At 34.0% G+C, this 23,305-nt stretch overlaps 1 protein-coding gene across 1 annotated transcript in view; it reads right to left on the bottom strand.

Annotated features, from left to right (window-relative positions):
* The window catches only part of LOC120187996 (glutamine--fructose-6-phosphate aminotransferase [isomerizing] 2-like), a 28,316-nt gene extending 16,752 nt beyond the window's left edge, over window positions 1-11,564 (bottom strand). Inside the window, exons 1-5 of the mRNA XM_039191567.1 lie at window positions 11,217-11,564; window positions 10,119-10,291; window positions 8,891-8,948; window positions 7,515-7,660; window positions 4,851-4,855 (exon numbers count right to left, since the gene is read on the bottom strand). Of these exons, the coding sequence (XP_039047498.1) occupies window positions 4,851-4,855; window positions 7,515-7,660; window positions 8,891-8,948; window positions 10,119-10,291; window positions 11,217-11,466 (632 nt within the window). The 5' untranslated portion in view covers window positions 11,467-11,564. The remainder of the gene's footprint in view (window positions 1-4,850; window positions 4,856-7,514; window positions 7,661-8,890; window positions 8,949-10,118; window positions 10,292-11,216) is intronic.
* Window positions 11,565-23,305: the final 11,741 nt, after the last annotated feature.

Here is a 23,305-nt window from a genome sequence, read left to right as displayed (position 1 = left end):
TATCCTTCTTCCATTGATAAAGGAACACCTTTCGATGTCCTTTCAATCATGAAGGAGGTTTTTAACGAGGCCTCCACTTCTTTAAAAAAAATACGAACACAACCTGTAATCTTTATCAATAATTTATTCAAGTATTGAAAATCAATTTTAATATATAGTACAAGTCTTGCATTCCTTAATTGATATGGTCTACCCACCACCTTGCATCATAATAAGCAATGTTCTCTTTCTCAGTTCTCCAGATCTCCTAGCTTTACCCCTTTCAAAACCCAAAATTTTTTAATTTTGATTTTGATAGATTTGCTGAAAATGAGGTGTCATATGCCTCATTGGGTTCTTAAAATCATATTCATGAGTCCTAGAGTTGGTTCGCTCCCCACTGGAGTAAGTTGGACTACTTTCATCAACAATCTGAGTAGACGAGTCTCACAAAGAGCCTTATGGGAGTTTTTCAGTCACCATGAAAAGGTAATCAAGGTCTTCATCCCCTCGTCAACAAGAGGCCACAGAACATAGATTCCACTTTTGCTTTTCTTCACTTCGCGTGTCAGAAAGACTTTTTGATAGGAATAAAAGGCCTCAATAAAACCCCCTTGGTGATTAACAAGTCAGAAAGACTTGTTGAAAGCTATTGAAAAGGTGAATAATGCTCCGATGGACGAAAAAAGGGTAATGGTTGGGATTGCAAAATATAAGAAGGTTCATAATCATAAAGAACTTACTGGTAAAGGTATTGAAGGGTCAAAAAGGCATTCAGAGGAACTTGTCAAGAGTTTCGAAGAGAGGAATTTTTTAATAAGTTCAAAGATGACAGATCGTACATGGAAGCACTAGTCAGCAATAGTAGGAAGCCTGACTCCAGCCCCAGTTCAGATAGGTGGAAGCATAACAACTTTGAAAGGTCTAATCAGAACAAGAGTGATTCAAGGGGAAAGAAAAGTCTGATGAATGTCTTCATACCTTCGAAATAGAATCAAATGGATTAAATTTTCTTTAATAGGCATAATCAAATCATCCTTTGATAACGAGTTCATTTAGAGGGCTATTATGAATGATGGTTTCAATGCAAATGTGGCTAGATGGGGCTATGCAAAAAACGCATATATTGTCTCGTTTTCTTTTGAAGAGGAAAGAAGGCATCGAAAAATAAATTTGAAGAGTTAAACTTTAGGTTGATTGGCTAGCTCTATTGTCCTCGGAGGAAGGAGTGCCTTTGGCGTTCTGCTCGGTCTCCTTGATTGGAGTTCCTCTCAACTGTTAGAGTGAAGCTTTATTCTCCGGCTTGGCAAAACGTTGGGGTTTTGTTATTAAAATTCAAGAGGAGGCTCTTCAAAAATTAGATTTAGGTGTAGCTAAGATGATAGTGAGGGTTGCAAGCCCGTTTAACTTCCCCAAGTTTGTTACTATTCTTTCGAATGGTAGACCATATGTGATCAAGGTCAAGGTAGACATGGATGAGGCAAGATCCCATGTTCTGTTCAGTCATAATTATGAGAGGTAGTCAATTGATGTCTAGGAGGAAGATTCATCGAATAGTAATAGGAGAGGCGAAAATAATCAAGTGGATCAGGAAGACCATCAGTCAGCTTTGGCTTTACAGGAAAGGGTCAAATCATGGTTGCAGGACAATGAGACAGTTGGTTGTCTAGGGAATGTTCCCTGTTTTAATTCCACAGGTGGATCGAGGCAGAATACAATAATGGTTGAATCAAAATTTGAGCCGAGTGATTATGTTACCCCAACATGCCAGGAAGATGTCAATCTAGGCTGTGTGAAGAGAGAGAGAATAATTAATTGTATTTCCTTCTCTGTTGGGCCTGTAAATCCTCCTTCTATTGACGGTGGACTTACTTTGTTAGATGAGAGGGGTTACTCCAGCCAAATAATTGTTGAGAATATTATATTTGGGCTCGAAGGGTTATCTAGGTCCAGGAATATTTCTGTCAGTGAAGGTGGAAACAACTCCAGACTTTCTAGGAGCCTTTCGAAAAGAGCAGTCAATCTAGTCGATGGCCTTGATCGATCTCAAAGTAGGATTATTCGACATCAAAGGTCCCCTTCCTCGAATCATAGTCAGTCTGAAAGATGTGTTTCAGTTGGGAGGAATGATAGTGGGATTTTCGACAAAGTGTATAGAAGATTTAAAAGTAACAAGGGTACGTTTGTCGTGGATCAGGGTAATAATTCCTCTTCTTTTTCCCCATAAATATTTGAGGATATAAAGGAGGCAAATGCTACATAGAATGTAAGTAATATGCTGGGCCAGGAGCTTTGTTGCAATATGATGAAGCAATGGCATCTCACTCAAATTTCTTCTTCCAAGAAAGGACTCTCCAAGTAAGAACTCTTCACCTCTGAAAGTTTGGAAAAGTTGAGATCAAGGTCCACTACATCATAGTTGGCTTCCAATTGTATGCTTCTTTGAAAAATTCGAAAACACATGGTTTGATTTGATTGGGTTCAAAAATCAGCCTGTCATTTACTCTCAAGGACTTAAGTGAATTCATCATTCCTCTATTCGAAGCACACTGGTGGAAAAATCTTGAATTTCGGTCACCATCTTGTATCCACTTCACTCTTGAGGTTTTATACGGGTAAACTATGCGAATAGTCCATTTTGTTTAGAGTCTGACCGACTTTGGTCACCAATTTAAAAATTAAGACTAAATAGTTCCTCACATTATCGGTTTGTTAGGTTTAAGTCCCTCTTCTATTAATTTTCATTAACCCCTTTTGTTTAAGTCCCTAACATGGTTGAAGGACTAAAATCAATTGTGGTTAATAGTTGAGGGACTAAAATCGAACATATCAATAACGTTAGGGACTAAAATTGAACATATCGATAACGTTACGGACTAAAATTGAACAGATCGATAACGTTATGGACTATTTCCCCATAATTTATAAATTGATGACCAAAATCGATCAGACCGAAAACATAGGGGGGCTATTCACATAGTTTACCTTTTTGAAACCATATTTATTTTTAAGTTTTATACAAATCCCAAAGTTTCGTATTTGCTTTCGCCAAGGAATCCAACGAAACATAAAGGGACCTATGTTGTATGCTAACTCCATATCTGGAATGGACTTCTCTAAATATGAAATTAAACCCGACAATTTGAGATGCATATCGTCAGAACACCTCTTGATAGCTGCCTTTGATCCTTTTAATATGCTTACAATTCCCTCCTCCTCTTGCCCTTCTTCAGCTCCTAAAATTCTCACTCCATCATTTCTTTGAAACCATCTTCCTCTATCAGATAACTAAACAATTTAAAAGGTTTAGATCCAAGTTGATCCCGCTTTTTTCTAACAATATAGCATTATGGTATGATTAGGTTTTCGAGAGTAATACTTGTGACATGTTTGGAAGAACAACCAAGAATCTGATATCCAACAGAAAACCATCAAGCCTAAACCAAAGGGACTATTTGCATAGTTTACCCGTTTCAGAAATCAATATTGAAGTGGATACAAGATGGTGACCGGAATTCAAGATTTTTCCACCAGTATGCTTCGAATAGAGGAAGGATGAATTTATTAAGTCCTGGAGAGTAAATGACAGGCAAGTTTCTGAACCCAAGCAAATCAAATCCTATGTTTTCGAATTTTTCAAAGAAACATACAATCAGAATCCAACTATTGATGTAGTCGACCTTGATCTCATCTTTTCCAAACTTTTGGAGGTGCAGAGTTCTTACTTGGAGAGTCCTTTCTCGAAAGAAGAAATTTGGGATGCCATTGCTTTATTAGAATGCAACAAAGCTCCTAGCCTAGATGGTTTGAACATGTGCCTTTTCAAGAAATTTTGGTCGAGCCTTAAGGACGATATTTTGAAGTTTTTCAGAGATTTTTCTTAGGGAATAAGTGGGAAAATGAGGTCAACCATTCTTCTGTCACTCTCATTCCCAAAATATTTAATCTAGAATGCTTGGAGGATTATAGGCCTATTAGCATAGTTGGGGGATTGTATAAGATTGTGTCTAAGTTTCTTTCCAAAAGGCTTCGAATGTGCATTGACTCCATTATAGGTCCCTCTCAATTTGCCTTTATACCGGGGAGATAGATCTTGAATTGCTTTTTTATAGCAATCGAGGGCATTGACTACTGGAGGAAGAAGGATCTCAAATGAATTGCTTTCAAAGTTGATTTTAAAAGAACATACAACTAGTTGATTGGTCGATTCTTTTGAAAATAATGGAGCATATGAGTTTTGAGCAGAGGTGGTGTTCTTGGATTTCCAAATGCATTCCATCTGCCATTATCTCTGTCTTAGTGAATGGTTCACCCTCAGAGGAAATCAAGATTGCTAGAGGGCTACGTTAAGGTTATTCTTTGTCTCCACTGTTATTTAATTTGGTTGGGGAATTATTGAGTCTTCTGCTCACCAAGGCGGTCAATTTGGACATGTTTAATGGTTTTGTGATTGGAAAATCTAAGAACTCATTTAAGCTTTCACACTTGCAGTTTGCTGACAATTTGTTAATTTTCTGCAACGCTTCAATAGGTTAATTGAGGAATGTTAAGAGAGTTTTACTCATCTTTGAATTGATGTTTAAGATCCAATTAAATCTCACTAAGAGCAGAATATTTTGTATTAATGTAGAAGATGGTGTTCTCAAAGAATGGGATACTTCTATCGGTTATTTGGTAGGTGTCTTTCTGGCGGAGTATCTTGACCTTCCACTTGCAGCCTAAGAACTCGATCTCATTATGGGACCCAGTGATCCAAAGATTTTATATGAATTGGCGGGCTAGAAAGCAGCAACCCTATCTCTAGCTGGATGAGTTGTGCTTGTGAAATCAATATTAAGTTCCTTGCCTATATACTTCTTAACAACCTTCAGAATGCCTTCCTGCGTTCTTAAGAAATAAAATTCAATCATGGCTAGGTTTTTATGGGGTGGTTCCACCGAGAAGAATCGGATTCATTGGGTCATATGGTTGATCGTTTGCCAACTTAAGGATTATGAAGAGTTGGGAATTATTAATCTTAGTCTTATGAATCGGACTCTTTTAGGAAAATGGACTTGGAAATTTGCTAGTAAGAACGAAACGTGGTGCAAAAGGGAAGTGTGCAGAAAATACAACATAGACAATAGGTTTATCTCGTTGGAAAATGCTCTAACCTCACAAGCTTCTTGGTTATGGAGAGTAGTGGTTAACAACTGCTTGAAGAATGATGCTTTTGGTTTATGTTTTTGCAATCACTTACACTTACAAGTTGGCAATGGGGGAGTCTATCCTCTTTTTGCAAGATATTTGGTTAGGCAGTGTCCCTTTGAAAACTTAGTTCCCAAGATTATTCGCTCTTTTTGTTAACAAAGGTGAGAAAATTGCATAGTTTAGAATTTTGAACTCCTCGGGTTGGTGTTAGGACATACAAATTAGGAGAAACCTTGTAGATTTGGAAACGGATCAGTGGGTTGTGCTAATGTCGATGCTGTGTGATGTTAAAGTTGGGCCCAAGATCATCCTTGGAAAGAAAATTTAAAGCACGAAGAACAATACCTGAGTAGAAGATTAGTTGATTTTGATCTTTTCCCTTTCAAACTAAAAGTTCAAGTATTCTCTCCGTATAACTTTGGCTCTCCTCTAATCTGTACTCCAGGTTAGTCATCTGATTCTCAAAGCCTCTTTTTTACTCTTCCCATCCATCTTTCATCTGATTTAACTGACTTTGAATAGGTTCTGTTTGCTCTTGCATAGAATTCAGAGTGGTATTTTTTGCCATTACTAAGTCTTCTTTTGCCTTCCTAACTTATAGGTGGATCAAAACAAGCCTTGCATTGATTACCATTTGTCACAACCTGAAGGTGTGACCTTGAATATTTGCTGAAAAATAAAGGATTCTAGAAGATAGAAGAAGAAAATATTAATGATAAGCAAAAGATTCCATTAAAAGTTTTCCAATTTAGCTCTTTCATCAGATTCTCTGTAGAAGGACGCTAATCCCCTATTTTTAACATGTCTTCTATTTTGTCTTCATTTGCTCTGTCTTCGGCTCTAGCGTACTCCTTTCTGCATTGGATCAATTGTTGGGCTCATCATCCGAGCTTTTATCTACCTTGGTTGCAGAGGGTTGGTTTGCTTCAGGAGTCATTTCCTTTACTTCTATTTTTCTTGGTTGCATTAGGTTAATCTGCTTCTTACAGGCCTGGTTGTCTTGGGCCACTTCATGTTTTGTTGGTCTACTTCATTATCATTAAAAGAAACGTTTTTGTTTGTTCCACTCTTCACAATCCCTCCCTTTTCCTCGAATCCTCTTTCGATTTGCCCTAATTTGCAAATTCCTAATTCCGTAATCCCTTAAATTTTCCTTTCTCTACCCACGACCATACAGGTCAATCCCATGCTAATTCCTATCATGAGTTTGAAATTAGAGGATGAAACTAACCCCCATCAGTTGCTTCTTTTCCTCATTTGTTTCTCCTCCTCTCTTCTATTTTTCCCAATTTAGTCATCCTCAACTCTCTTACCCCTCTACGAGTTCCTTCTCCTTCTACCTCGATCATTACCTCTCTCTCTAGCTACCTCTTTCTTCTACCCATTAATGTGGGTAGAATCTCAAGAAAAAATGTTTCCTTTCATATACAACACTTTTTTGGCTTCTAAAAAGGAAAAAAAATCAAGGAGTAAAAATCAAAGTCCAAGTCCCCCAAGGATGAAATCAACCCCTATTAGTTGCTTTTTTCTCCTCTTTTCCTCGTTTGTTTCTCCACTTCTTTTCTTATCTTTTTTTCAATCTAATCATCCTCTCCCTTAGCCCTCTACACTCTATAGTCCCTTCTCCTTCTAACTCTATCACTACCTCTCTCTCTACCTTCCTCTTTCTTTTGCATAACTCAATCCTAATGTAGGTAGAATCTCCAAAAAAAAATATTGCTTCCTTTCATATACAACACTCTTTGTTTTGGTTTCAAAAAAGAAATAAAAAATCAAGTAGTAATCAAACAAAGTTTAAGCCCGCACCTGTTCCCTTCATACCTTGATGATCAAAATTCATTTCTCCAAGATAAGTTCTTAGAATTGATTATTGGATTTAAAAGAATAAGACATAATCATTTACCTACTTGTAGCACAAAAGGAACCCAAAATACTTTTCAATAGTAAATTAACTTTAACACTGAAGCAAATGATTCTAGATATATTCTATATCCTAAGAGCAATAAAGAATCCTCCAAAAACATTAAATTGTCAATGCTTTAAGTCTTGAACTAAAGAAATTGTTTTCAATAAGATGATAATACTAAAGTGAAGGCAAATTATGAGAATATCAGAAAACAAATCAAAGATGAATTATCTAATAAAGGTTTTCTAAATAAAACAACACAGAGCAAAATAACGCAAATGAATAACCAAACTGAACCTAAAGATTTCAATAAAGCAGAGGCTAATCAAAAGGAAAAAATGGCACCTACCAAAAAAAACTTATACGCACAAAAATTACAAAATGTATTCTTTGGTGCAGAAATCACGAAATAAGAAGCTCTGTTCGTAATAGTACTTACTTTGACACCTAAGAGCAATGGACTACCACGCTTGCAAGCAATAAGCTCATTTGGGTAATGTGGACTTTTGAAAATAAGGGCATATGCTCCCTCAAGATGCCTCATAACTTCAAGTACTACTTGACTGAACGTGACAGTCTGATCACCTGAAGAACATATAAAAACACAAAAGTGCATTTGATTGAAATGTCTCCCCAAGCACGTGAACAAAAAGCATTTTCAGTAAGATATTAGACTAATTGCAAAGATGTACTTGGAAAATAATGAAGGCAAAAGAAACATGTAGATTGTAACCAAATAAGATATGTATTTTACTATATATTCTAGATGTATTTTATGTTAATCTTCTTAAAATATAAGTTAGATGTCTATTAAATAATTTAGATAAGGACTTCTACGTAAACACTAAATAGGACTCTACTGTTGTAAACTCAGCCATTTTAAACAGGCTGATTATTCAGTTTTATACGTATGAGAAAAAAACAGAAAAAGAGAGATTCTCTTTTACATTAAACTCCTCTTCTTCATAAAACTTAATGGTACCAGGTTACGTTTTCAGTTTCATAAAAACGATTCTCTCTTTTTCATAAAACTATTCAGTTTCAATGCTGAGTTGTCTTTTTCTCCTGTTCTCTGACTACAATATATGCTAATTGTTGTATATGAATGTGATATACTCCATGTCCCACTTATGTTCAGCTTCTTTGACTCTGCTTTTCCAGCATCCTCTTCCGAGCCATTTTGAGAATTTGATGTATCCTAGCCTACCTATGTGCCGCAAAAGACAAGATCTAGTTTAACGTTGAAGTTTGCAGGACTCCAAGGCCGAAATATATAACAATAAGATTCCATAAAATAAGTGGCTGGTTTAACCCCTTTCCCCAGAACCTCACCAGCCTTCTCAGTATTACATTTCTCATACTTGAGCACAACTAATGACATTTGTAATTCGAGGAGATCATGTTGCTATAATACTATCATAATCATGGTCCAACACACCATTATAATTATTGATTTACATGCAAGCATAGTGGCAGAAACTAGTGAACGATCACTGCACCTGTTATTGCATATCATTATAATTGATTTACAGCAAGCATAGTGCAGAAACTAGTGAACGATCACCTGCACCTGTTATGCATATCACATCAAAAGTATCAAGGGAAACTCTATGCACTAGGACCTTTACTTTGCCTCAAAAGTATCAAGGGAAACTCTATGCACTAGGACCTTTACTTTGCCTCAAGTACAAGGCACAAAAGAAGTGCATGTAACTACGTAGTAGGACTAAATATTAAGTGCAAAAGCACTGGTATAATGCATTTGTGAAATTGCAAGGTTGCAAAGCAATAATCATTATTGAAAAAATAAATTACCTTCTTCATTTGCTTTGTCAAAAACAAATTTGGCAAGCTTTGGTATCTCTTTCAAGGCCTGAAAATACATACATCACACAAACATATATATCTCAAAACTAGGCTATTAGGTATAAAAGCTGCAGACAGATTTCTAAAAAGCCATTAACTGATGAAGCTAGCAGTTCTATAGCTACATAACCATCTTCAGATAAAAATATTGTCTTCTTGCACCCTAACCACCCATTTACAGTTGTCAGAACCAAGCAGTATGTTCAACTACCAACATTAAGCCATCAAAACAGTTAGAGAGTTGAAGAAGCACCGCAAAAAAAGAATGAAGATAAAATATCAAAATGTAAAGGGTTGCAAACTGTTTTTGACTTGCTGAACCAAAAAAAAAAAAACTGTTCCTACTCTCTACCTTTTCTCTCTTTCTCTGTCTTTATCTTCTTTACTCAGAACATCAGTAAAAATTGATAACTTGTTAATAGGTTTGGTCCAAAATTTTCAACTCATGGCTCTATTCACCAGAAAGAAACCAAAGGTATCTACTTCCAAATTATCAATAAAAAAACGGATGGGAGAAAAAACAGAAGAGCAGCGCTACAGGCTAGAGCAATACCTACCATTTGAACTTAGTATATACTCTGTTATTCTCTGGGTTTCCATCTTATTAATTCATATGTGCGTGTGACTTAATTCTTTAAGAACATAAGCTACTTCAGTCACATTATTTAACATGATTTATTCTGTCTCAGTGGCATGGGAAAAAAAGGAGAATGCGAGAACAGAGGAAGAAGATGAATAGTAGAGAAAATGAGCTACAGGCTAGAGCAATACCTACCATTTGAACTTAGTATATACTCTGTTATTCTCTGGGTTCCATCTTATTAATTCATATGTGCGTGTGACTTAATTCTTTAAGAACATAAGCTACTTCAGTCACATTATTTAACATGATTTATTCTGTCTCAGTGGCATGGGAAAAAAAGGAGAATGCGAGAACAGAGGAAGAAGATGAATAGTAGAGAAAATGAGCACTAGTGGTCATACAAACATAACTAGAATTATCTATCAATTTCTCTATCAGTTGCTTACCTTATTCACTTTTAATATCTTATGTTCTTTGAAAAAATGTTAAATAAACAACAATTGCAGCATAAAAACCAGAGTTGCAAATCCATCAAGAATGCTTAATCGAGTCTAGTTTAGAAAATGAAAAAAGTCATTGAAAATTTAAGCAAACCTCATAATTAGTGATAACACCATTGTGAACAACCAAGAAGTCATTCCCAGAACCAGAAGTCTGAGGATGACTATTCCTTGGAGCAGGCTCCCCATGAGTAGCCCATCTGGTGTGTGCTATACCAGCATGAGTAGTAAAGGATTTGTCCAAGTTCAACTCTATTGCAGCTACCTCTGAAAGGACCAAACCACCATTAATTCAGCCACTGGAGAAAACATTTTTACTTTTATTTATTTTTTTATTTCTAATATTAACAAACGACAGAAAAGAGCATGGGACAAGTCCAGCTTTTTTCACTCGAAATGAATTTTTCTCATAAGAAGTGATAATTACATTGTGAGAAACAATTAAGTTGACATTTTAAAAACAAATCATATACTTCCATTTTGATTCAGTGATAAAAGTTTTAATTTGTACCATTTAATTAATAAACTTACATTTCAGCTTCACATAATTCTGTGTAAATATATATAGAGGAATGATCGAATTACACACTTACAAAACTTTATAAATAACTAATATTTTAACAACTCAACCGTCATATCTTACGTTTTATTCACTAAATTTGAGTAAATTAAAAATGTATAACTAATTCTTTAATTTAAAATTTTCACTAAATTTGAGTAAATTAAAACTGTATAACTAGTTCTTTAATATAAAATTTTCAATCTTAAGTATATAGCAATAAAAGCCAATAATTTCGATCAATAAAATTATAGAGATATCATATTGATTTGAAATTTACTTGCATGACGCATTTAATTATTTGGCTAAATCTAAGGGTCCGAGAGGCAATAACATCAATCATACAAAAAGTTAGTAAAGAATATAAAACTAATTACAGTAACAGCATCCCTTCTTTTCTTTTAAGTTACGACTACTACCGGACCGGCCAAACCTGTCCCTACAGGCCTAGCTTGACCCAACCCGGTACTGAGAAACGGAGAAATTCAATATAACAGATTAAGATGTGAATATGAGAAGGTTTTGGACCCGACCCGGTTAATAACCCAGGCTCCCACCCTTTTCGTAGAAACCAACCGAAAAAATCCAAAACACCAAATCATTGAAATAGAAACCGTGGAGGTAATAGGTTACCTTGGTAGACAGATTTGACGAGGGACTCGATATTGCCTTCCTGGCGAAAAACGAGAGGGGGAGGAGATAGAAAATTGTCGGAGGATGATTGAGCGGTGTTTGGAGAAGACGAGAAATCATTGTCGATGGAAATTCCAGCGGAATCGTAGCCTCTGTACTCGAGACGACGAAGGCCATTGAAGAGAACTTGAAGAATGTGCCTTCGTTCTCTGTTCACGTTGTAATTCAAATACGCAAATATTCCACACATTTTTATGAATCTTGTTTCTTCAAATTCTCAATTGCAGAAATAAATCAAATTTCTGAGGAAAAGAGGGAAAATATGTCTTGGGTTTTTCTTCGATCTCTGTTCCTAAAGATCAGAGGTGTACACTTTGACTTTTGAACTTGTTGGGGTAACTACGACTTTAGTACCTAAATTATCAATTTTTTTTGTTTTAGTATCTAAATTTTCAAAATCATACTTAATATTTAGTTTTTATTCATTTTAGTACTTCGCTGTTAAAAATTTAACAGGTTTATTACCTAAACTATTATTTTTATTCATTTTAATACCTAAACTTTTAATCTTATTCAAAATTTAACGTTAAGTTTTTAATAGGATACTAAAAATGAAACAAAAACTAAACGTTATGTATGATTTTAAAAAAATTGAAAGTTTAGATACTAAAATAGTATAAAACTTATAATTTAAGTACTAAACATATAATTTACTCATTTTTTGGCATAAAGAAGCATTTAGTCCTCGAATATATCAATTTTTTTAAAATTTTGTCATTAATTTTTAAAACAAAAGTTCAGGATAATTTAGTCTACACACCTTACAAACATTGTTGTTTGAACCCATGATTTTAAAGAACATTTTTACCACTTACACTATTTAATGGGTTCGATTCTTAAACTTTTTCACATTAATCTTTGAACTTGAATATATAATATTTTTAGACTTTTTTATATAACATAATCTCATATCATATTAGGAAGATATTAAAATTGTTGGTATAAAGTCTATAATTCGAACCTATTGAGTGTCTTAGTGATTTTAAAAGGGATATTATTCTCCCTTAAGGTTTAGATTTAAGCAGATGCATCTGTAAGGTGTGTATTATTAATGAATGAAATAAATCTTGAATAGATACTACCTCATATCCACCCAATTTATCAAAGAATACAAATAAAGAAAATTCAAGAATTATAAAAAAGGACAAGTTCATAAATTAAAGGGTAAACTACAGGTTTAGTACTCAAACTATCGGTTTTGTTTCATTTTAGTACCTAAACTTTTATTTGTTTCAAAATTATATCTAACATTTATTTTTGTTTCGTTTTGGTACCTCATCATTAAAAATTTAGCAAAATTGTTGTAACATGGTACTTTCTTATGGGTAAATTATATCATTCATCACTCAACTATCTTTTTACTCCTATTTTGGTCATTGAAGTTTAACTTTTTTAATTTAATTAATTAACTTTCAAATTACTCCTAATTTAATCACTCTAACGTTCAAATTTTAATTTTTTATTTTAGTTATATATTAATAAAATAATAATAATAAATTTCATGCAAAAAAATTATTAGTAAAATAAGGTCGAGTGATTAAAACATGAGTAATATGAAAGTTGAGTAGTTAAATTAAAAAAATTTAAACTTTAGTAACCAAAATAGAAGTGAGAAGATAGTTAAGTGGTAAATAATATAATTTACCCATGAAAACTGCCAAGCGCAACAGCTCCTTTAAGTTTTGAACTTTGGTGTACTAAAATGAAACAAAAAGTAAACCCTTTTATGCATAGTTTTGAAACAAATAAAAGTTTAAGTATTAAAATAAAAAAATGATAATTTAGATATTAAACATATAGTTTACCCTAAATTAAATTATATATAATGTGAGATTTAATTGGGTGCAGCTACGTGGCTGATTAGCGGGAATGACATTATTGTTATTTTGTTTATATTTGAGGGTACTTTGCCCGTATAGAAATTTTTGTGTATCTCAAGTACTTGGGTAAAATACACAATAGATCAATATATTATGTGTAAATTTATAATTTGGTTATCTCATTTCAAAAACTAGTAATTAAGTCATTCTACTCAATGAATATAATAATCAGATCACTTTATCGTTAAGTACGTAACAGACATTAACTTTTTAATTATAATAAGATAACTCTATTTATAGATTGTAACAATTAAATTATCACATTTATTGATTTATTGAGTATAACAATTATGTTTCTCAAATGTAACTAAAAGGTTAACATTCATTACAAATTAAATAGTAAAGTGACATAATTATTGGCAAAATTAGCTCAATATTGTGGGCGGCAAAATCTATTGGCCCAATATGACGATTCACAAATTATTTTGTAATCTACAACATTTATTATAGTATAAGGAGAATTGATATTATTTTTTTAATGACCTCATGTATGCGGGCTTAGTAGGGCCTAATATTATATTATTTATTTGAAACTCTCACTTTCACATGATGAATTACTTGTTTATATTTAAAAAATAAATAAAATATTTATTATTTTATTTTTAAATATAAAAATAATATACTTGTTATGTCTACATGATGAGTTCCTTGAGATGATTGTTTGGTTTTCAAAATTTCTAGCTATGTGACCATTGAGTAATGGTGAAAATTCAAATAGTCATAAATAACTAGTTCAATGGAACTCGTCATTTTTGAATTGTTTTGCAATTATAAATAGGGTTTAGGTTGTTTATAATTTTATTGTGTTTTATTGAGAAAAAAAGTTATGTGAGAAAGAATTTGAGATTGGAAGAATTTGTGAAAATATTTGATGTAAGTTTATAACTTACCATATTTTTTATTATTTTTCTTCTTATATTGTTAAATTTTTGAATTGTAATATTAATTTTGGTAATATTTTTTGTAGATTTAAAATATCTTCATGAGGAGAAATGTTACATCTTGATGATGTTTAGATTTTCTCTTGTCCGCCCAATTCAGTGAATTTTTAAAAAATTTAAATGCTCGAATTGTTAATGTTGTTGTTTTTGAAAATTTTATTAAATTTTAAATTTTAAAATGTAGGAAAAAGATTGAACCATTCACCATCGAGGAATTTTAAGTGAAGAGCCACATGATCAAATTGTCCCCATCTACAACAATTTGGATTGTATACTATCGAATTTCTTCGTGGTTTTAAATTGATGTCTACACTTATTTTGGGTTGATTGAATATTGGAGATCTGAAACTCATATGTTGTGGCTTATCAACTTGGTCAACATTGCTGAGACATAACAATTACAAGGTATACACTATTTGCAAGCATTTGTTGGGAAATGCAACAAAAAAATGAAAAGAATGAGTTGCGGATAAGAATGACATTGTTGGAGAATCATTTTTAAAGTGAATGAAAAGTCAACCGAGAAAGAGGTCATCTATGCAACCCGAGCATATCTTCTATAATTAATTGGATGGATATTTTTGTCGGAAAAATCTAAAAATATGGTGCACACTCAATATCTTCCTCTGTTGGAAGAATTTACTTATAGTCATACATATAGTTGGGGTTCAATGATTTTGGTGTTTTATATCATGAACTTTACAAAGCAACAATCATGGGCTTGGTGACTTTCATTTTTTTACACCAATTACATATTCTCCAGATGAATTTTCTCTTGCTGCAAGGTAACTTCTCGAATTTATATTTTAAAATTTTAAAATTATTAATGAATTTGGTATTTTAGAATTTTTGAAGTAATAATCGAGTTGATATGTTTTATTTATAATGTTATTTAGGTGGCGATATAGAATGAAGATTCAAGGTTGATGGTGCATCGAAAATAGATGTATGAATGAGGATCGATTACGTCGTATATATACGGTAAAGTTTCTAAAGTTTTTTATAACAATAAAATTTAGATAATTTATTTTATTTATTTATAGTTTGATTGGATGTCATATTATGACTTATAAATCTAGTAGTTTCTACCACCATTGTTTTATCACACAACGAAGACATGGTGCGCCGTAATTTCGTTGCTCTATTTTGTTATTATTGAGGTTATGTCGCTGATAGAATGTTGAGACAATTTAACTTTAATCAGCCCATTCCAACACAAATATACAACTTGGAAGCTCTCTACAAAATTGATGTCTGGGGAAAGCATAAAGAAGATTGAATGATGATTCATGTTGGATATAGACAAAATTGGAATAATGGGCATTTAAATTTACTTTTTCGTTCTAATATTCTAGATGATGATTTTGACTTCACAAGATCGTTGTACCTTGAAAATTATGAAGTAAATAGAAACCATATTTAACAATGTCGACTTATAGGGATGAATGGGAACAAATGAAGGTAAAATATCCAAAGGGATGAAATCATCATCATCACCATCATCTTCTTCGATGTATGATGCATCTCAACCAATTTATGTTGAGAGCTTATATCCTCCATTCTATGCTTCAATGGAAGCCTGACCCTAATGGGAAAGGGGTTCACGGGATCCAATACCACATGCTTAATAATTTGGTATTTTGGGACAAAGTTTGAGGTAATGACATTGATGATGGATACAAGTACCTTAAATAGTCTAACATTGTCACCCAGAGGTGAAGATCAAAGTGATGGAATGATGTATAATACATTGGTTCAAGAGGAAACAAATGAAGAAGAAGAAGAGAAAGGTGAACGACCACGAAGAAATCGACGAGCCCTACAACATTATCATTCAACCACGCCCAACGAAAATATAAGTACTTTTGAGTTATTGCATTTGGTAAAATAATTTTTAAATTATTATTTTGTAATAAATTTTTAATAGAAATAAAATTATGAAATTATTAGAATTTAATATTTGTTTTATTAGAGGTTTCAAAAACTTAAGTGTTTAAAAAATAAAATGACTTGAACATATAAAACCAAATATCTTGAAAAAAAATTAAACAAAGAGAAAATTTGGAGTTTTGGGTGTAGAAAACATAAAAAATAATTGTTGAACTATCAAGCTGACAATTTGGTGATCGATATGATTAACTTGGTAAAAAACATAACATAAACTTTGACACCTGGTTTTACAACATCTTAATCTTCATAGTCAATTGACTCGTCATATTTTAAGTTTAGTTCTTCAATCCTTTGCTATTTCTCTTGTTTCCTCATATATATATATATAAATTTTCAATTCTTGAAGTTAAGCGTCTATATTATCAAATGTGTCTTGTGATTTAGAATTTGAATTGAAATGAGCTATTTCTTGCTTATGATACTCGACATAAATTTCAACATTACTAATCAAATTGATAGTTTATTTTTTAATCATTCTATTAATAATTGCATCATTGTTCAGATAACTTATTGATGACTGTTATGGAACTAAAGAAGTTGGAACCTAAAGTTTAATAATATATCGTTGAATTTGGATTAACTCCCATCTTATTTGAAATTACATTCATCGATTGAAATATTTTAATGTCTACGTCAAAAGTACATATTGAAAGATTTTCCCTTATAGTAAATGGTTGTGAAATTTTTGCCACAATAAAGTGAACAATGAGGAATTTTAGGATATTGTGAATCAATTATACAACCAACATTATATATAGGCAATAATTATAAAAAAGCATGACAGTTGTTATCACCGTTTTTTACTATATTCTATTATTATTATTATTATACTACTATTATTATTTATTAATATATATTACTATGATTATTTTTATTTATTATTTTACTATTATTTATTATTATTATCATTATCATTTAACTATTAGTTTATTATCATCAATTATCATTTATTATGTTGTTAATATTATTATCATTATTATTTATTAGTGTTTTATTATTATTATTATTATTATTATTATTATTATTATTATTATTATTATTATTTCAAATATATCAAACCCATTGTCACAACCCAATTTAAAGAAAATTAGAAATAAAATAAAAGGTTAAAAAATTTAGAATTTATTTGGTTGAAATTTTAGGACTATATTATAAAATCTCGAAGTTGGCAGACTGTTTTAGGAAGTTATAGAAAATTTAGGGACTTGAACTCAGATTTTACAATTTTTATTACCCAATGAAATAAACCCCTCGATCGATTAAACTCCAAATTTCCCCCAAATCAAACCCAATCCCTAACCCCCAAAAATTCATATCCCCATCGACCATCTTTACCTCTCAATCCGCCACCTTCTGACCACCATTCGTCACTCCGACACCACCAATAGACTCACCGTCGATTGGTGACTCAAATATGACCCCTATTTCGTCGTGAATCATCCCGTTCACCGTGGAGGAGCTAAGAAAAAGCCCGTCAAAAAACCATGTCGTCGAGTGTATCTTCAGCGATTACGGTCACCTACTATGTTGTCTCGCCTCACCGCTACCTCTATTGCATTCACCAGTTTCATGCAAGCAAAACCCAACCGGTTTCGTTCTTCATTGATGTGTTGTCCCTGACCGTCGTTGGGGGTAAGTTCGATTGAATATTCCGGTGATTGTTGGGCTTATGTTGTTGAAATTGAGGGTTGATATTGGCAATTTGGAGTGAGTAGAAGACATGGGAGTAATCGACGGTGAAAATGGCCTCTTTCACCGCTGTACGCGCCAGCAGTGTGCATGGTGGTCTCCATACAGTCCAGAAATTTATGGAACCGGGTTGACCCGACCATGACCTGACCTGAACCATTGATTGGTCTAACCATTAACTTTGACCGCCTGACCGTTGACTTTGACCAAAAAAATAAATTTTTTTGAAAAGTCCTATTTTATGTTTTTCGACGTCCTGGGTCCGATTTTGAAGTCCGTTTTGCCAAATTCAAATATGAAAGCCTCCAAATTGACCATCAAATCCAAATATGCTTGTGTAATTAAGTGTTTTAATTTTGAAATAATTAAAGTAAGACTTAAGACTGATTAATTGTTTTTATTTGAAGGTACTCGAGACTTATCTGATCACTTGCTAGCTCGACCCAGCTCTTCTCGATCCGCTAGACCTCGTGAGCCGATAGTCACTCATATGAACTGTGAACTTTATGAATACCCCGATTAGAATATTACTTCGACATTAACTCAGTTTACTATGAATTAGGTCCGAGCATTGTAGCAGAGCGTGACGAGGCCAGTGCTAAGTAGATTTGTTGTTTGACCTAATTTTACGATGTGTGTTCCCTATGTGTTACCCGATTGTTTTATCTGATTTGAAATATATTTCACTAAAATTATGATTTATTGGTTGATGGTTTATGGACTATGACTTAATGATGCATGATATTGAATATTTATTTTTGCTAGAAAATATAATTTTGTCAAATACGGATCATGTAAATTACTGCTCTTTATGTGAACTATTTTATTGAAACGTTTTCTTTGGGTAAGTTGGAGAATGGAGGTTCACCTCTGATCAAGCTGTTAAATCCTTACGGACCTAAGATGACCCTTAGGTAGGCTCTGCGGCCCCGAGATCTTTCTTGGATAGGCCTTGCGACCTTGAGATCTTTCTTAGGTAGGCCCGTGGTCCCCGAGAACTTTCTTGGGTAGGCTCTCATGCCCAAGATGCTCCCTTAGGATGGCTCCTTATATCTAATGGTTTTAAGGTAATCCCTATGGATGTAGTTCTAGGGGACTGCATATGGTGTACAAGAGGAGGTAAACTACGAGTTTTAAAAACTTATGCTTTATCAGAATTTCCATGATATTTTACTGGACTATTACTCGATTGCTTTACACATTATGTTTTTATTGCACTATGGGACGTACTAAGCCCTAGCTCACTTTTCAAATTGCTTTACCCATTTTCAGATACTTTTCGATAGGCAACCGAATCAGGCACTCGGATGATCAACTCATTTTTGAAAAACTTTTTGTTGTAATATTTTTATCTTCCGAAGTGCTTTCAATTATGGTGGCATGTGCCTTTATTTCGAAGTATTTATTTTATGATGATGTTTACTACTTTTTCTACTGATATTCAATTTACCGTGCTTCAGATTTATGACATGTTTTGTTTTACTTAGTCACTTTTAGTTTTAAATTTATGAGTTGGGGTTTTATCGTTATTTATTATACTTTTATAAATGTTATTTGTAATATGATTTTTAAATGATCAAAAACGTTTTTTGGAAAATGTTTTAAGTATTTTTAATGTAATCTGTTAGACTTAGTCGAAACGTATAGGCTGGGTCTAGAGGGTTTCATTTTATTGGTATCAGAGTTTTTGGTTTTTAATCCTCGACTATAAATGGGTCCCACATAAAATTTTAAACTATTTTGAAAACGTTTTACGAAAATTTATATAAGGTCATGTCACCCATTTTTACAAGTTAAATGTGTCCAATACTCCAGTGCCAATCTAACCTTAAGTTTACCTCTTGTAGTGAATTAGAGATCTTCCTCAATGAGTGACAGACGAGGTCGTCGGCCTAGCCGTGGGCGAGGTCGAGCTGCTAGATTTACTGACCCTATAGATGACACTACTATAGACCCGCCACCTACTACCGAGATAAATATGATGACCCCTGTTAGAGGAGCTCCAAACTCTAGTTCTGAGACTACAAGAGTGGTGCTAGATGAGACTCTTGGTATACAATTTCTGCAACTGATTCAGGGCACGGTTAGAGCTACTAGTAATGTCCCTAAGGTTTTAATTACTTAGACCCTGATTGTTAACAGGGTCAGAACTTTTGGAGGTCCGATTGGAGGAGCTCCTACTGAGGCTAAAGATTAGCTTCATGATACATAAATATGTATGTATCAATTGGGTTTGGACCCAGCGAAGATATATCTGGGAGCTGTTGCGATGTTAGATGAGAATGTCCACACCTAGTGGGAGTCTGTAGTCAGTAGTGTCCCAAATGATCGTTTGACTTGGGATTTCTTCAAAGAGTTCTTCAGGAAGCGTTTTCTAGGAGAGCGTTATTTGGCTGAGAGACGACAGTAGTTTCAGGACTTGGTGCATGGAGATAGGCTAGTCTTCAAGTACGAGATGAAATTCTTGAAGGTGTTAAAATATGGTATTAGTCTCGTTCCCACTAAGAGGGATAGATGCCACAAGTTTTCTCTTGGACTTAGATATGAGCTGCGTAGGCTGGTTGTGAACCACCAGGATGAGATATTTGATGTTTTGGTGAGTAGAGTGAAAGATACTGAGGAGGTGGATGCTTTAGCTCCTGATAGAGATCTTGTTGATCGGGAGTGACTTAGGAAGTCTTCCGGCCCTATTGAGTCTTCTGCATGTCATGGGAAGAGGACTCATACTTCGTTACCCCAGAAGAGCAATATCAGTTCTAGGCTTGCAGCATCTCTACCCCCAGCTGTTAGTCAAGGTGATTCTTCGGGTCTATCTCAGGTACTTCCTTGTTACTATTGTGGTAATCTACATAGTGTCGTAAGAAGATGGGTAATTTCTTTCATTGTGGATCCAGTGGCCATTTCTAGAAGGACTGTCCACATCTAGCTTCGTTTGATCCAGAATTGTGCACGTTCTCAGGCATCAGTTCAGACCCCAGCTAGAGGTCATAGTCAGGGAAATACTTCTAGATCTGCATCCATGGCAGTTAGTAGAGCCCGACCCCATCAGTTTTAGAGTCTAGACAACCAACTCTGGTGTATGCTACCAGACGATGGGATGACAGATATGAGCCATAGGTTATTGCAGGTATATTTACCATTTATTCTGTGACATACTTTGAATTACTAGATAGTGGCTCCACCCACTCCTATTTGTTGAGTTCATATCCCGAGACCTTTAGATTCTGATTGAGGACATCGAGAGTGTTGTTACGGTTATGACTCCAGTAGGACAGTCAGTGGTTGTGAATAAGGTATTATGGTATTGTCCTTTGGAAGTTCAATGTCAAATTTTTCTCGCCGACCTTATGGAGGTTTCTTTATAGGAGTTTGATTTAATTCTGGGATGGATTGGTTGAATGAACACAAGGTCAAATTAGATTGTGAGTATAAGAGAGCTACTTTGAAGACTTCTGATGGATGGACTGTTGTGTTAGTTGGTGAGTTTCGTGGCTATCACTCTAATATAATATCAGTTTTGGTTGTCGATCAAATGATTCGAAAGGGATATGAGACTTTCATTACCTGTATTTTGAATGCAAAAGACTCTTTGTCCAAGATTGAGGAGATTCGTATAGTTAGCGAGTTTTCAGATGTCTTTCCGGAGGAGTTGCTAGGGTTACCTCCTGATAGAGAGGCAGAGTTCGAGTTTGAGACTTATCCCAAATCTGTACCTATTTCCATGGCACCTATCGCATGTCTCTGAAGGAACTTAAAGAGTTAAAGGTCCAGTTGAAAGAATTACTTGATCGAGGTTTTATTAGACATAACACCTCAGCCTAGGGAGCTCCAGTCTTGTTTGTGAAAAAAAGGATGGATCGCTGAGCCTATGCATTGATTACCAGAAGTTGAACAAGTTGACGGTTAAGAATAAGTACCTATTACCCATGATTTATGACTTATTCGATCAATTGTGAGAAGCTACTATAAATTATAAGTTAAGGGTTCAGATGTTGTGAAGACTGTCATATGCACTAGATAAGGCATTATGAGTTCTTGGTGATGTTGTTTGGTTTTGACGAATACTCCCGCAACTTTTATAGACATGATGAATCGTGAGTTCCAGTCATATTTGGATCAGTTTGTAGTAGTTTTCATTGATGATATTCTGCTCTATTCTTAGATTGAGGCAGAGCATGACGAGCATTTGAAGATTGTTCTGTAGACCCTGAGAGAGCATCGTTTGTATGATAAGTTGAGCATGTGTTGAGGAAGAATGTTCTGTTTGACTGGGGCGATGCACAACATAAGAGCTTTGAGAAATTACAGATGGTTTTGAATCAACCTGAGCCCAGAAAGGATTTTACAGTGTATAGTGACACTTCACACTATGTACTTGGTTGTGTTCTTTTGCAGGAGGGCAAAGTAGTAGTATGCATCCTGTCAGCTATTCCTACATCAGTGTAATTACCCAATCCATGATTTGCAGTTGGCAACAGTGATCTTTGCTTTAAAGATCTGGAGACACTATCTTTATGGAGAAAAATGTTACATTTTTACGGATCATAAGAGTTTGAAGTATCTTCTGACCCAAAAGGAACTTAATCTGAGGCAACATCGTTGGCTTGAGCTTCTGAAAGACTACGATTACATGATTGATTATCACCCGGGTAAAGCTAATGTTGTTACATATGCTTTGAGTTGGAAGGCAATAGCTGATTTGAGGTCCTTAATGGCAAGGATGCAATTATATGATGATGGCACTCTTATAGAAGAATTGCAGGTTAAGCCCACATTGGCTAAGGAGATCAAGGCCAAGCAACCTCTTGATAGCTCTTTTCTCCCCATCTTTAAGCAAGTGGAGCAGGGGACGACCTAGAGTATGTGTAACATCCTCAATACCGGGTTAGTAATTAAAGTGTAAAATTTTTAAATTCAATGACCAAATTAAATAAATTGAAAAAAAATGAAGGAATTAATTTAAATATATTGTGTAGGATGAATTAGTAAGTGAAGGAGAATGAAAGGGGCAAAAAGGTCATTGATTAAAGGATGGAATAAAATAATAATTTGGGGTTATTTTATAACCTTGCGGAGCATGTGTTTTGGAAACAAACGTTTCTAGAGATATTTCTCATCTCTATCTTCTTCTTCCCCAAACGTGAAACCTAAGCTCAAGGTAAGAATCTGAATCTTGGTTGTTTCTTTAATTTTTGGTTTAGTAATGAAAGTTTGATGTTATATAAGCTAAAGGAAAGCTTATATGACATTAAAACAACAAGATAAGTGTTTTAAAGATGGATTTGAAGAATGGGTTTTTAGATGAAATTTTGATATGGATGAGTTTTTGAAGTTTGAATAAGATTTTTGACTTGTCAAGAGGTTAATTAAGGAATATGGAGTGTTAGAATTGGATTTAAAACATATTGAAAAATTTGGTATGATTCTTAGCTTTAAGAATTTGAATGAAGCATTGGAGATAATAAGGTTTGTTAATGATAGAAGTTAGTTAAAATGGTTGTAGTTGAATTTAGTGGTATGAAAGAAGTTTTGTATGAGGAAATTCAGTGATGGGTTGATGAATTTTTGG

This window comes from Hibiscus syriacus, unplaced genomic scaffold (assembly GCF_006381635.1).
Source record: "Hibiscus syriacus cultivar Baekdansim isolate YM2019G1 unplaced genomic scaffold, ASM638163v2 tig00116937_pilon, whole genome shotgun sequence".
Taxonomy (NCBI): Eukaryota; Viridiplantae; Streptophyta; class Magnoliopsida; order Malvales; family Malvaceae; genus Hibiscus; species Hibiscus syriacus.
This window is presented reverse-complemented; position numbering and strand designations above follow the sequence as displayed.